The sequence below is a fragment of the Rhincodon typus genome, unplaced genomic scaffold, assembly GCF_021869965.1.
Source record: "Rhincodon typus isolate 14 unplaced genomic scaffold, sRhiTyp1.1 hic_rhity00003301, whole genome shotgun sequence".
Lineage (NCBI taxonomy): Eukaryota > Metazoa > Chordata > Chondrichthyes > Orectolobiformes > Rhincodontidae > Rhincodon > Rhincodon typus.
The window spans coordinates 462-12,878 of NW_025968939.1; the positions used below are offsets into that span (position 1 = coordinate 462).

Here is a 12,417-nt window from a genome sequence, read left to right on the forward strand (position 1 = left end):
TGGTTTAATTTCAAATTGTATTTCTTGATCCTACCTGTATAAGCTTGCACCCAGAGCTGATGAGGCAGCTTGCATAGTTAATATCTTAAGCATATAGTTGCTCTCCTTCCTAAGACATGCATAGATTTTGTTTAATTACTGAGGGAACAAGAATGCTTATTTATTTACTATTTATTTTTGAACAGAATTTCATTGAAAAAAATTGCTTCTTTGTTTTACTGTCTTTGACACACTGTCCAATCCTTTCAGTACAGCTATCCCACATTCCAATGCTCTTCGCAAAACGATAATGTTTGACTGGTCATGAGCTGTGTTGCAAGAGGTCTATGAATTTAGGTCATTTCATTTGTCTTCATTTTTTGTAGATTTTGCAATATTACTTGAGTTGATTTGATTTTGTTTTAAGCTAGAAGTGTTGATTAAAAAGCTTGTTTTTTTCACTAGCTTTCGTACTAATAAAGGACTTGGATATTCTGCTCATTTTGTGGGAAGTTGTTTGATTGTGACATCAATAAAATCAAAAGGAAAAGGATTTCAGCATTGTGTAAAGTATGACTTCAAGCCCCAGAAGGCAAGTATTCATCACCTGATATACTTATTGTGATTGCAGAAGTTCATCTTTCAAGAAATTAAATTACTTACTATACCCATGTGGACTATGTAATCTCAAAATTCATATGCTTTTTTTTTGTCCTTAACTAACATAATGCTGAGTTTTGAACTGTCTATGCTTAAACCTGGCCACTTATTTGAAGCAACTTTTTCAAACAGGAAGTTTGAACTTATTCATAGGATAGGATCACTGCCTAATGTGTTACTTAACTATACAGATATGTCGAGTCCAAAATGTATTTCGTGTCAGTCTCGACGAACTGCTTGCCAGGATACTAGAATTTGCCTTGGTTGGCAAAGAACCTTACTTAACTGCATGTGCTGGTTTTACACTACTTAAGTAGTGTAGTGTAAATGTGTGAACGTCTGAAGAGCACAATGTTTGTATCCAACTGTGATGCTGTGTTTACTGGGTTGTCAACTTCAGTTGCTCTGGTTCATCTGAATAAAGATAAGGAATGGCTGTTGTTTGCAACTGTGTCTCAGTGTTACCTTTCGGCTTCAAGCAAAGAAAAATGGAAAGATTTGATTAAAGGGAGGAAGGAAGAATATCAAAGAGGCTGGAATCTGAGAAATGTAGACTTATGACAATGTGGAAGGAGGTGGGATGTGTGGGGGCACTGTTTGTAAAGTTGGAGGAGATTCTAGAGAGAGAGAGAGCATGGGATGTGCTGTGATGTTATGGTGTAGTTTAAACAAGATGGGAATCTTAAATTTGAGGCACAGAGCAATTTACTTACTTTAGGTCAACAAGGGTATAGGTGCTGAGAAGGTCAGATTTAGGGGATGAGATATGATGAATAGCCTTTTAATATTTATGTAGAATGATTTGTGGCTAGGGGACTAATTTGTGTTCGTTTATTCACTTGACAGCTCTGTTGTCTGTGCAAGTGCAATGAACTTGTGATACCAACACTCGAAATATAATGCCTGTGCCTCGAACATCACTCTGAAATTTGTAATTGTGTTTTTAAAAAATAGTGACCAAAATTATATATTGATCACTTCTACTTCAGCCAGTTTCTTTCCCATATAAGTCATTCACATGGTTCATTGCAAGTATTAGAAATGCTAGAGTTGCTTTCTTGAATAGCTATGGTTGAAGAACCCTGTAGTATTTGAAAATAGCGGTAATGGTAATTAGTTGGAGAACTAATAAATCAAATAAAAGCTACAATATAATAAATATTTGTTTCATTTTGTACAGTCATATGAAGAAATGTGCATCTGTTTACTGTGCCAGATATTTGGTGTTAAGTGAATCGTTTAAAATATAACAAAAATAAATTGGAAATTCTTTATTATAGTGGTACATGGTGACTATTGTACATATTTACAATCGTTGGAAGAACAGCGAGATCCGGTGCTATGTGAATGGTGAACTGGCTTCTTTTGGAGAGATTACATGGCTTGTGAATACTAGTGATGTAAGTAGCAGTATAAAATTGCAACTTGAAAACCTTCCGATTATTTAGGGGTCAGTTCATGAATTTTTTGTTCAAATTTAAATTTTTTTAAACTATGTTTACCTGAATTCTGTTGCTTCAATTCTGCATATTCCTGGTGACATTTCATAACATTGCAATGGAAATCACACCATTGGAAAAACTTTTAATGGTTTAAAGACCTGTTAAATTCTTGGTTCCCACTTTTGAAAGTTAATTCATTTCGAACTCATCAGTGGCTGAGTGAATAGATCCCAGTCCATAGATACTTTCACAATTACTGCTCTGTTTTCTTGCTGCATCGTTTTGATTCATTAAAAAAAACATGATAGATCAGTTCCTTGAGTGCAAATGTCTCTTGGAACTGGAATTTAAGCTTAGGTCTCCCAGTGATGTAATCATAATTCTGGTTTTCTATTTATTGGCCTTATTTCTTTTGCAAGATGGAAATATGTTGATAATAAAAATTAGATATTTAATTTAATAGTATGTCTACGGGAGTATTTTGAGGCAATTTTGGAATTGATTCTTAATTATTTTCAAGTAACAGTATGGTAAGATGTGCTTTTCTTCCTTTTTTGACTTTTCTTAAAAAAAATTTGCAATAGCTGGAACCTGAGAATTTCCAAAAGTGTGCAAAATATTTTTACACAAAAGTAAAGATTTTAAAATTTCAAATTGAGTTGAAGACGAACATGTTTCACTAGTAAATTGCTTAATCTTTTCTGCTAACTTAAAGATTGTGCACTTGAGCCAAGTGAATCTAGTAAACGTGAAATATCTGAAATTGAAATAGTTCATCTAATTCATGAATTGCAAAAGGGTTTTGGTATCTCTTTCCTAGACTTTTTCCTAGGGTGGAGGTAGCTATTACAAGGGGGCGTAGTTTTAAAGTGAGTGGAGGTAGGTATAGGGGAGATGTCAGATGTAGGTTCTTCACTCAGAGAGTGGTAGGGGCGTGGAATGCATTGCCGGAGAGGGTAGTGGAGTCGGCCTCATTAGGGGCATTTAAGCGGCTATTAGATAGGCATATGGATGATAGTATAAAGTAGGGGTGGACGTTAGATAGACCTTAGGTTTAGGGTAAAAGTTTGGCACAACATCGTGGGCCGAAGGGCCTGTACTGTTCTGTGTTCTACCTCAGATGTATTTGAATGTCCGGTTCACATTATTTTCATAATACAAGTGTTTCTTGAGAAGAAAATATACTACTTGTGCTAGCTTCTTCATTGCTGAAAATATACCTTCACTATTTTGAGTGAAGCATTGTTTGGGCTAGCATGATAGTTTGGTGTATGCTGAGTGCAGAGTAGTTGTTGAAATCCTCGTCATTCAAGATTATAGTCCCCTAACTGAAAATCATGCCTCCGTCCTTGTTCCCTCTTTGGATTAGTCTAAGTTTGAAGGATGTTCCTGAAATTGGGGTCTCGGTATAAAGGTACAGGGTATTCCATTTTGGACTGAAACAGGGAGAAATGTCTTTGACCAGAGAGTGGTGGACCTATTGAATTCTCTACTGCAAAGTGGTTGGGCCAAAACATTGAATGTTTTCAAGGAGTTAGATATTTGTCCTTCGGGCTAAATTGATCAAAGAGTACAAGGAGAAAGTGGGAACAGAGTACTGAGCTGGATGATCAGCCATGACCATGTTGAATGGTGGAGTAGGCTCAAAGGGCTGAATGACTTAGTAGGCTCAAAGGGCTGAATGACTTAGTCCTACTTTCTGTGTTTCTGGGAATTCCTTTACCTACATAATTACTTTCTCCCAATATATGACACAATATAGGTTCTGAAAGTCAGGAAGTATTTTGTTGTACTAAGGAGGATTATCTCTCTAAGAGTAAACCACTTGCACAAATGATTGTATACTTACAAAAAACCTGATCTTGTTCAGGCATAAAGGAAATAGAACACCAGTAGTTTAAAAACAATTGCATGCTACACACTCTTTTTCTTGCCACATTTACAAAAAGATGTATAAAAAGGCTAAAGTGTCCATGTATATGCCATGTAAATGATATCACATACAATTGTAGTATGTCTATTACTCAATATATAAGCAACTACCCACATGTGGCTGGTGGATAATGTATTGGACAACCGAGTCCTTGTATGCATCTAATTCTTTATCATAAATTACTGCTTCTCAAACTCTTTCTCACTGGACCCCATTTTGTAGCTTAAATTGTTTTAACTCCTCTGAGAAACCTGAGAACTGAGTAGTAGGGTCTGTCTGTGTGGAGGGTGACTTAGAGCTTGACAGCAGCCATTGCTGTATTGGAGCTTGCAATGCCAAGTTTTCAGCTTGTGATCCCTCTTGGGTCCTGGCTCCCACTTTAGAAGCATTGCCATAAATAATAGTATCATTAATTCTGTTACCACTTGGTGAGCAGTTATTTGTCCGGTTAATTTGAAGAATGATGTGTTTTCTCCCAGGATATCTTATGGGTTAAAGTGAAGCAATTTTTTTTAGGTTAAAAATTGTTGACAAAATTACAACATACCATGTGTGCGGTTCACAGAAGTATTGCTTAGACTCAGTGAGATTTGATTCCTAAATTAATTCTAAATGTATAAAATATTTCCTAATTAATAGTAATTTTTATGGACTGTGGTTATCCTTTACACACTAATCCCCCAATCTGATTACCTTTGTGCTACTAACAGGAAAAATGCATGGAATGTAGTACCTGTACAACTATGTTAAAGATTTAGTTGAGAAAATGCCCTTCATACCAGAGAAATATAGAAGGTCACATGAAATAATGTGGCTTATCAAATGCTAAAACATCCTTACAAACAATTAGTTTTGTAAATTACCATCTTAAGAAATGAGAATTTGAGTGAAGTCCAAAATGTACACATTAATAACTTTATAATTTTAATCTGTTTATATTTTCAGACATTTGATAAATGTTTCCTTGGATCTTCAGAAACAGCAGATGCGAACAGAGTATTCTGTGGGCAACTTGGAGCAGTTTATGTCTTTGCTGAAGCTCTAAATGCAGCACAGATATTTGCAATATATCAACTTGGCCCTGGATACAAGGTATTCTAATGTGAGAATGTGGTTTAAAGATGACTGACATATTTCATTTTTGAGATGAGTCACTAGTCTGACTGTCTGTTAATGAGTGTTTACTTACTGTAGAATTCAATTCAAATGCAACTCTTAATGGTTTGGATTAACATCAGATTTATAAGACTTGTTAAAGTTAATATTTTTGGTCTCATTGTGCTGTCAAAGAATATTTACAGGGTGAAATGTAAGCTTTATTTAAGAACTTCTTACTGTGGCTTCTTACAGAAAGCAGCTAGAGAGTTAGATCGTGTGACATGGCATCATTTCCAGTGTTATATGCCCATTCGTTAGCATGTAGTCAGACATAGCTTGTTACACTCGGATGCTGCAAATGCTGGAGTCAGAGTCAACGCAGTGTGGAGCTGGAGGAACACCGCTCAGGCAGCATCAGAGGAGTAGGAAAGTCGATGTTTCGGGTTGGGACCCTTCTTTAGAAGTGGGGATGGGGAAGGGATTTTGGAAATAAATAGGGTGAAGAGGGACGGTGCTAGGTGGATGCAGGTAGGGGGTGATGGGGATTGGTCAGTGGGAAGGATGGGGTGGATAGGTGGGAGAGAAGATAGACAGTTTGTGTCCGGTCAAGGAGGCGGGGATGAGAGGGAAGTTTGGACATGGGATGGGGCTGGGGCTGGGGAGATTTTAAAACTGGTGAATTCTATGTTCAGGCCATCGGGCTGTAGGCTCCCGACGTGGAATATGAGGTGTTGCTCCTCCAGTTTGTGTGTGGTGTCATTGTGACTCTGGAGGAGGCCTACGATGGACATGTCATCAAGGGAGTGGGAGGGGGAGTTAAAATGGTTAGTGACTGGAAGGTGTTGTCGATCATCGCATACAGAGCGCAGATGCTCCATGAAACGGTCCCTAAGTCTGCGCTTGGTCTCACCAATGTACAGGCGGCCACATGAGGGGCAACGGATACAGTAAACCAGGTTGGAAGATGTACAGGTGAATCCCTGTCGGATATGGAAAGTTTGCTTTGGGCCTTGGATGAAGATGAAGGGAGGAGGTGTAGGGGTAGGTGTAGCACTTCCTGCGGTTGTGGGGAAAGGTGCCGGGTGTGGTGGGGTTAGTGGGGAGAGTGGAGTGGACGAGGGAGTCGTGGAGTGAGTGGTTCCTACGAAAGGCAGATAGGGGTGGAGAGGGAAATATCGTTTTGGTCTTGGGGTTGGATTGTTGGTGGCAGAAGTGGCGGACGATGATATGCTGGATGCGGAGGTTGGTGGGGTGGTATGTGAGGACCAGGGGGACTCTGTCTTTATTTTTGGGGGAGGGGTTTTGAGGGCAGAAGTGTGGGAACCGCAAGACATGCCGTTGAGGGCATTTTTGATCACTGGCAGGGAAAGTTATGGTCCTTGAAATAGGAGGACATCTGGGATGTCTGGGAGTGGAACGCTCCACCTTGGGAGCAGATGCGACAGAGGTGGAGGAATTGGGAGTATGGGATCACATTCTTGCAGGAAGGTGGGTGAGAGGATGTGTAGTCAAGGTAGCTATGGGAGGCGGTGGCTTTGATATAGATGTTAATGTTGAGGTGGTTACCAGAGATGGAGGCGGAGAAGGAGGTATCGGAGATGGTCCAGATGAATTTGGGGTTGGGGTGAAAGTTGTTAATAAAGTTGACGAACTGTTCAAGTTCCTCATGGGAGCATGAGACCGCACTGATTATAGTCATCAGTGTAACGGAGGGAAAAGTGAGGAATGTTGCTGGTGTAACAGCAGAAAAGGGACTGTTCCATGTATCCTACAAAGAGGCAGGCATAGCTCGGATCCATACGGGTGCCCATAGCCACCCACTTAGTTTGTAGAAAGTGGGAGGAGTTAAAGGAGAAGCTGTTCCGGAAAAGGACAAGTTCTGTTAAGCAGATGAGGGTGTTAGTGAATGGGAACTGGTTGGGTCTGCGGGAGAGGAAGAAGCGGAGGGCTTTTAGGCCATCTTCATTGGGGGGATAAACGTGTACAGGGATTGGATGTCCATAGTGAAGATGAGGTTTTTGGGGGCCAGGGAATTGGAAGTCTTGGAGGAGGTGGAGGGCGTGAGTGGTGTCCCGGACACAGGTGGGGAGTTCCTGGATGGGGGTAAAAACAGAGCCAAGGTAAGCAGAGATGAGTTCAGTGGGGCAGGAGCAGGCAGAGACAATGGGTCGGCTGGGGAAGTCAGGTTTGTGGATTTTGGGAAGGAGATAGAAACGGGCGGTGTTGGGTTGGGGAACTATGAGGTTGGAGGCTGTGGGCGGGAGGTGACCTGTGGTGATGAGGTTATGAATGGTCTGAGAGATGATGGTTTGGTGATAATGGGTAGGGTCATAATCGAGGGGGCAGTAGGAGGAGCTGTCAGAGAGTCGGCGCCTGGCCTCAGCGATGTAGAGGTCAGTGTGTCATACCAGTACTGCACCCCTGCCCCTCCCCTCCCCTCCCCTCCCCAATCCACGGGTTTAATGGTGAGGTTAGGGAGGAAGTGGAGGGCTGTGCATTCCGTTGGGGAGTGGTTATGACCCCGATCACCAAACCATCATCTCACAGACCATTCATAACCTCATCACCTTGGGTGACCTCCCACCTACAGCCTCCAACTTCATCGTTTCCCAACCCCACACTGCCTGTTTCTGTCTCCTTCCCACACTGGTGGATGACTAGAGAAACTGAGGTTTTGGTCAAGAAAAAGAAGGAAGCATATATCAAGTATAGACAGCAGAGATCGAGTGACTCCTTAGAAGAGTACAACGGCAGTAGGAGTACACTTATGAGGAAAATGAGGGCAAAAAGGGGACATAGCCTTAGCAAATAGGTTTAAGGAGAGTCCAAAGGGATTTTATAAATACATTAAGGACAAAAGGGTAACTAGGAAGAGAATAGGGCCCCTTAAGCGGCTCTGCTGATCTTTGTGTGGAACCGCAGGAGATGGGGGAGATACTAAATCAGTATTTTTCATCAGTGTTTATTGTGGAGAAGAATATGGAAGATGTAGAATGTGAGAAATAGATAGCAGCAACTTGAAAAATGTCCATATTACAGAGGAGGTGGTGCTGGACGTCTTAAAACACATAAAGGTGGATAAATCCCTGGGACCTGATTGGGTGTACCCTAGAACTGTATAGGAGGTTAGGGAAGTGATTGCTGGGCCCTTTGCTGAGATATTTGTATCATTGATTGACGCAGATAAGGTGCCGGAGGCCTGGAGGTTGGTTAAAGTGGTGGTACTATTTAAGAAAGGTGGTAAGGAAAAGCCAAAGAACTATATAGCAGTGAGCCTGACATTGATGGTGGGCAAGTTGTTGGAGGGAATCCTGAGGGACAGGATTTACATGTATTTGGAAAGGCAAGGACTGATTATGGATAGTCACCATGGCTTTGTGTGTGGGAAATCATAACTCACTAACTTGATTGAGTTTTTCAAAGAAGTAATAAAGAGGATTGATGAGGGCAGAATGGTGGATGTGATCTGTATGGACTTCAGTAAGCCGTTCGACATGGTTCCACGTGGCAGACTGGTTAGCAAGGTTAGATCACATGAATTACAGGGAGAACTAGCCATTTCGATGCAGAACTGGCTCGAAGGTAGGAAGACAGTGGGTAGTCATGGAGGATTGCTTTTCAGACTGGAGGCCTGTTACCAGCAGTGTGCCACAAGGATCGGTGCTGGGTCCATTGCTTTTCGGCATTTATATAAATAATTTGGATGTGAACACAGGCCGTATGGTTAGTAAGTTTGCAGATGACACCAAAATTGGTGTTGTGGTGGACAGCAAAGAAGTTTACCTCCGAGTACAACGGGATCTTGATCGAATGGGCGCGGAGTGGCAGATGGAGTTCAATTTAGATAAATGTGAGGTGCTGCGTTTTGGAAAGGCAGATCAGGGCAGGACTTGTACCCTTAATGGTAAGGTCCTGCAGAGTGTTGCTGATCAAAGAGACCTTGGAGTGCAGATTCATATTTCCTTGAAAGTAGAGTTGCAGGTAGATAGAATAGTGAAGAAGGTATTTGGTATGCTTGCCTTTATTGGACAGTGCATTGAGTATAGGATTTTGGAGGTCATGTTGCTGCTGTACAGGACATTGGTTAGGCCACTTTTGGAATACTGTGTACAATTCTGGACTCCCTGCTATAGGGAGGATGTTATGAAACTCGAAAGGGTTCAGAAAAGATTTACAAGGATGTTGCCAGGATTGGAGGATCCGAGCTGTAGGGTGAGGCTGAATAGGCTGAGGTGATTTTCCCTGGAGCGTTGGAGGCTGAAGGGTGACCTTACATAGGTTTATAAAATCCTGAGGGGCATGGATAGGGTAAATTGACAAGGTGGGGGCGTCCAAACTATGCCCTCTAGTTTTGGGAGCCGAAAACTAGAGGGCATAGGTTTAAGGTGAGAGGGGAAAGATTTAAAAGGGACCTGAGGGGCAAATTTTTCATGCAGTGGGTGGTGCATATATGGAATGAGCTGCCAGAACAGGTTGTGAAGGCTGGTACGAATACAACATTTAACAGGCACCTGGATGGATACATGAATAGGAAGGGTTTAGAGGATATGGGCCAAATTCTGGCAAATGGAACTAGATTTACCTAGGATATCTGGTCAGCATGGACAAATTAGACCGAAGGGTCTGTTTCCATGCTGTACATCGCTATGACTCTATAACTGATCCACATCCATCTGCCTCTATTTTGAGGTCATAATCCGAAAGTATCTGTATTGTACACGTTTATTACAGGCGACCAGATGATAAGTCCTCAAAGTTTTGGAAGTAATTGTTAAGGCTATCAATGACAAATTGTATTGATATAGTATGTTTAGTGTTAGTAATGTTTCTTGAGATGTCACAGACTGGAGTTTTCCAAACAAAATTTGACACAGCCACTTAAGATGATTTTACGGCAGAAAGCTTAAGGCTTGGTCAAGGAAGTAGATTGAAGAATGTATGAAAGGAGGAAAATGGATGAGAATTGTTCAGAGTTTGGGAGAGAATTCCCTAAAGATGTTTCTACTTGTGTGGAAATCCAAAACTTGGGACTATAATTATGATAGTTATTAATAAATTGAAAGAGATACAAGTGAAATTTCCTTGCACGCAGTAGTGACAGTGCAGAATTTGCATCGTGATGAGCGATTGGTGCAAATAGCCCAGAAGTGTTCAAGGCCATATTAAATAAATACGTGAGCATTGAAGGAGTAGAAAGATACAATGAGAGGGTGAAATTAAATGTAGTGTATGGAGAGTCTTATGGAGCAAATAAACAATACAGACCTGTTTTAAATAGATGAATTCTCTGCTATTAATTCTTTGTCATATTATAGGATTGATAAACCTGGCCTATTTATTATGTATGCAACTCTTTGCAATACCACTGTTTCATTCCTGGAATCTTAATTAAGTTTTGTATGTTTTTATTGATAAGTTTGTGGTGCTGTAGACCAAATTTAGGATTTGACGAGCCCTTGCAAGACATTGCAGCATGAACCCTGAGCTGTAAGTCAGTTCTCAGCAATGCAATTTGGTGTCAGGCGGAAATTTTGTTGTTCGCCCAAAGTTCAGAAGGAAAATACTGTGGATGATGGAAATCTGAAATAACTACGAAAACAAAAATATAAACCGAGCACTCACTAGCACTTTGTATTTTCATTTCAGAAGTGATACTTGTTCCTAATTTTATGCAGGTTAGTCTTTTGTAACATTGCAGTATATGTAATAAATCCACAGTAATTGGATTTCACATTTTGTTGGGCTGTCAGTAGAGATGGTACAATTTCCAAATTTGAATGCCTGCTTAAGCTGTGGGAGATGAGTTGATTTGTATTAGTAAGTAAGCTTTGGCATAACTTCATGCAGTGAGTTGTGTTTCTGAATTGCAATTTCTTTGCTTTTTTGCAGGGGACATTTAAATTCAAGGCAGAAAGTGACCTCCTACTTGCTGAGCACCACAAGTCACTGCTTTATGATGGCAAATTGTCTAGTAGTATTGCATTCACATACAACCCAAAGGCCACAGATGCTCAGCTCTGTCTAGAATCATCCCCAAAGGATAATCCATCTATTTTTGTGCATTCCCCACATGCTCTAATGCTTCAGGTAAAATCAAAATTCATTTGAGTACTATATAAAACTGGTAAAGAATGCCGTAAATATTTTTTATGTTGAGAAATATCTAATTAACCACATCAGAAAGATAAACAATGTTGGATAAACGCTAGTTAGACAGCATCTGTAGAGAGAGAAACAGTTCGAAGATGACTCTTATTTGGAAGTCATATTAGATTTGAAAAATTTACTCTAATGTTTCTCTCCCTATAGATGTTGCCTGACCTGAATTTCTCCGGCATTTTCTGTTATTATTTTCATATTTCCTGCATGCACAGTATTTTGCTCTTATTTTATGTGACGTCTGCAAGTTGGGAATATTATGGACAAATACTTACATTGAACTGTCTTAAATGATGGAATAAGTTCTTTCTCTAAGTGAAATTAACTATTTTTACACGATTCAGTTACTTGGGAAACAATTTGCATGTGAATTTTAATGTTCTGGACCAGCATCAATTGCACAACTTCATTTTATGATTTTGTTGCTACTTTAAGTACTGAATATTTAAAAGACAAAATTTGGATTTAGTTTTCAGTCCATACTAATGATCTATTTATATGAAAAAATGTTCAGATTCCAAGTTTGATACTCATTGAAGGCTTTTGCCAAACTGGAAAAGGCCATAATGAAGTTAGAACTTCTGGAATTATAAAAAAAAGTTGTTACAATAAGTTCTTAGCATTTAAGAAAAAAACTGATAAAATTATAATCATATTAAATCACTTTGTTTTTACTGCTTTATCTAGTTTTAAGAACATCCATATTAACACTTTCCTCTTCCATTTCCAAAATATTTTCATCAAGGTGCAAGTATAAAGTTCATCTTTGGAGATTTTGATTTAAAATTTCTTTTAATAGGATGTCAAAGCTGTTGTAACACATTCTGTACAAAGTGCCATACATTCAATTGGTGGCATCCAGGTGCTTTTCCCATTATTTGCGCAGCTTGATTACGGTCAGTATTCTTCTGACCAAGTTGACAGCACAGTTTGGTAAGTAACTCTAAGTTGTATTGCTTCCTATTCTGGGGTTGATTGTTCATTATCCCAAGGATACTGTGACAAATTATCAGTGGAATTCAAGAAATTTGCAGCTCAAAAGGGTGTAATTTGACTTGTCAAACATGTGTTGGCTCTTTGAAGCAGCAGTTGTGCTTAAGCTGTATTTTCATTGTAACCTTGTAAATTTCTCAATCTCCAGGACCT

At 39.9% G+C, this 12,417-nt stretch overlaps 1 protein-coding gene across 1 annotated transcript; it reads left to right on the forward strand.

The window, feature by feature from the left end:
• Positions 1–449: 449 nt before the first annotated feature.
• On the forward strand, positions 450–12,204 carry LOC125481721 (lipopolysaccharide-responsive and beige-like anchor protein; the record flags this gene model as incomplete). The annotated part of the gene is made up of 5 exons (XM_048593617.1): positions 450–571; positions 1,920–2,039; positions 4,960–5,106; positions 11,002–11,199; positions 12,071–12,204. Coding segments are annotated over exons 2-5 (593 nt in total), but the record flags the coding sequence as incomplete, so codon positions are not given.
• Positions 12,205–12,417: the final 213 nt, after the last annotated feature.